At 43.4% G+C, this 2,500-nt stretch overlaps 1 protein-coding gene across 1 annotated transcript in view; it reads left to right on the forward strand.

The window, feature by feature from the left end:
* LOC135091264 (metabotropic glutamate receptor-like) overlaps window positions 1-2,500 on the forward strand; it is a 109,475-nt gene that overhangs the window by 18,032 nt on the left and 88,943 nt on the right. Inside the window, 2 exon segments of the mRNA XM_063988740.1 lie at window positions 2,275-2,421; window positions 2,424-2,500. The exon segment at window positions 2,424-2,500 is cut by the window's right edge and continues 644 nt beyond it. Of these exon segments, the coding sequence (XP_063844810.1) occupies window positions 2,289-2,421; window positions 2,424-2,500 (210 nt within the window). The 5' untranslated portion in view covers window positions 2,275-2,288.

Here is a 2,500-nt window from a genome sequence, read left to right on the forward strand (position 1 = left end):
GGTCATGAGAGAGAGAGAGAGAGAGAGAGAGAGAGAGAGAGAGAGAGAGAGAGAGAGAGAGAGAGAGAGAGAGAGGGCCAGATAAACAGACAGTTGGGGACAGGAAAGAAATGAAAAAGGCACACACACACACACACACACACACACACACACACACACACACACACACACACAGAGTAAACAGACACTTACAAAAACTAAATCATACATACACACATACACACAGACAGACAAACAGACAGACAGACAGACAGACAGACAGACAGACAGACAGACAGAGAGAGAGAAAGACTTAGAAAATAGAATGACTATCTGAGAAAACTAACAGGGAGAGCGAGAGGAAGAGCAGAGTGAGAGTAAATATGTCTGTCTGTCTGTCTGTCTGTCTGTCTGTATGTATGTATGTATATTGTTTATTTTCTCACTTTCTTTATTTATTTTGTTTTTCTTTTGTCTTTGTTTGGTTCGCGTTGTCTATCAGCTGTCTCATTCTCTCTCTCTCTCTCGCTCTCTCTCTCTCTCTCTCTCTCTCTCTCTCTCTCTCTCTCTCTCTCTCTCTCTCTCTCTCTCTCTCTCTTTCATGCTACATTCCTGACATTTCTTCCTTATAAATAGTTGCAGAGAGAGAGAGAGAGAGAGAGAGAGAGAGAGAGAGAGAGAGAGAGAGAGAGAGAGAGAGAGAGAGAGAGAGAGAGAGCACCGTCTTGTATATTTTAAGTCAACCTTCAGGAGACAATAAGTGGTAAAGAGAGAAGGTCGTGAGAGAGAGAGAGAGAGAGAGAGAGAGAGAGAGAGAGAGAGAGAGAGAGAGAGAGAGAGAGAGAGAGAGAGAGAGAGGTGAAGATAGAAACCAGTAAACAGACAACGAGGGGGGGATAAAAGAAAGCAAAGAAGGAAGAAAGGGAAAGAGAGAAAGGCGAAGAGAAGAAGAGAGAAAGAGAGAAAGAAAGAAAGAAACAAAGAAACAAACAAACAAATAAACAAAAGGGAGGGAAGTAACGAAAGAAAAAGAGAGAATAAATGAATGAATAAAAAAAAATAAAGAGATAGAGAATGAAAAAAAAATGAAAAAAAAAAGTTTCGTTGTTAAATTCTTAAACTCAAAGTATATAAAAATTGAAATATTCCGTCCCATTTTTTCTTTATTTTCTCTAATTTTTTATCCTGAAATGAGCGAGAAAAAGAAGTAATTTTGAAAAGATTTTTATTAACTCTGACTAATGTGAATAGAAATTAATAACCAGGAGGAGGAGGAGGAGGAGGAGGAGGAGGAGGAGGAGGAAGAGGAGGAGGAATGATAACGAAAAGATATATATGAGATAACGATGATAAGAAGAAGAGAAGGAAAGAAGGAGGAGAAGGAGGAGAAAGAAGAGGAGGAGAAATGATATGAGAATAGCAATAATGAGAAGGAATAATGGAAGGAAGAGGAGGAAGAGGTGCAGAAGGAAGAAGAAGAGGAAGAGGAGGAGGAGGAGGAGGAGGAGGAACAAAAATTAATAAGAAAAACAAAAAAAAATAGGAAACAAAACACAATAAACAAATAAAAAAAAAAAGCCGAAAACGAAGATTAAAAAAAAAGAAGGAAAAAGGGAAAATAAATGAAAGAAAAGCAGAAGGAAATTAAACAGACCCAAGACAATAGAAGGAGAAGGAGGAAAAGGAAAATCTTGGAGAGAAGGGAAAAAAAGGAGAGGGAAACAGGCTCGGCTGGAGGAAAAGAAGTGGAAATGGACATGGAAACAAAGGGAGGAGGGAAAAAAGTAGAGAAATTGGGAGGGAAAAAAGTGGATGAGGAAGAATAGAAGGGAAAAAAATTGTGCTCTGGAGGGGAAAGGGGAAAAAAGGGTTAGTGAGGAGACAAACAGGGAATGAAGGGAGGGAAAAATGGACGTGGAGGGAAAGAGGGAGTGGGAGGGAGGGAAAAAAGGGGGAGGGGAAAAAAGTAAGGGAAAAATAACAATCAGGATAGTAATGTCTTGGTTTAATGAGTCATGGTAAGCTGACCCCCTCTCTCTCTCTCTCTCTCTCTCTCTCTCTCTCTCTCTCTCTCTCTCTCTCTCTGTTTAACTTTCCTTATTTAAGACACTCAACCATTTTTTCCCTCCCATGTTTATAGCGGCCCATGTTCTTTGAGGGGCACTGGCTAATGATATGGGGGGCAGAGAGAGGGAGAGAGAGAGGGAGAGAGGGAGAGGGAGAGAGGGAGAGGGAGAAAGACACACTTTTCCAGCCATTTCTTCCATCAGTAACCTTCATATTTCTCCCCCGCAGGTCGAGGTGGCGTCATGGGCGCGGCGGGGTGGCCAGGCAAGGCGTGGGCGACGTGGGCGGCGTGTGGGGCATGGGTGGCCGCCGTGAGTCTGGGGGGCGCCGTGCCTGGGGTGGCGGGGGCGGGGGTGCAGCTGGATGGGGACTTGATGCTGGGGGGCTGTTCCCTGTGCACGAGAAGGGTGACGGCACGCCCTGCTCCACTGCGGTGTATGACAGAGGGCTGCAG

The sequence above is a fragment of the Scylla paramamosain genome, chromosome 37 (assembly GCF_035594125.1).
Source record: "Scylla paramamosain isolate STU-SP2022 chromosome 37, ASM3559412v1, whole genome shotgun sequence".
Taxonomy (NCBI): Eukaryota; Metazoa; Arthropoda; class Malacostraca; order Decapoda; family Portunidae; genus Scylla; species Scylla paramamosain.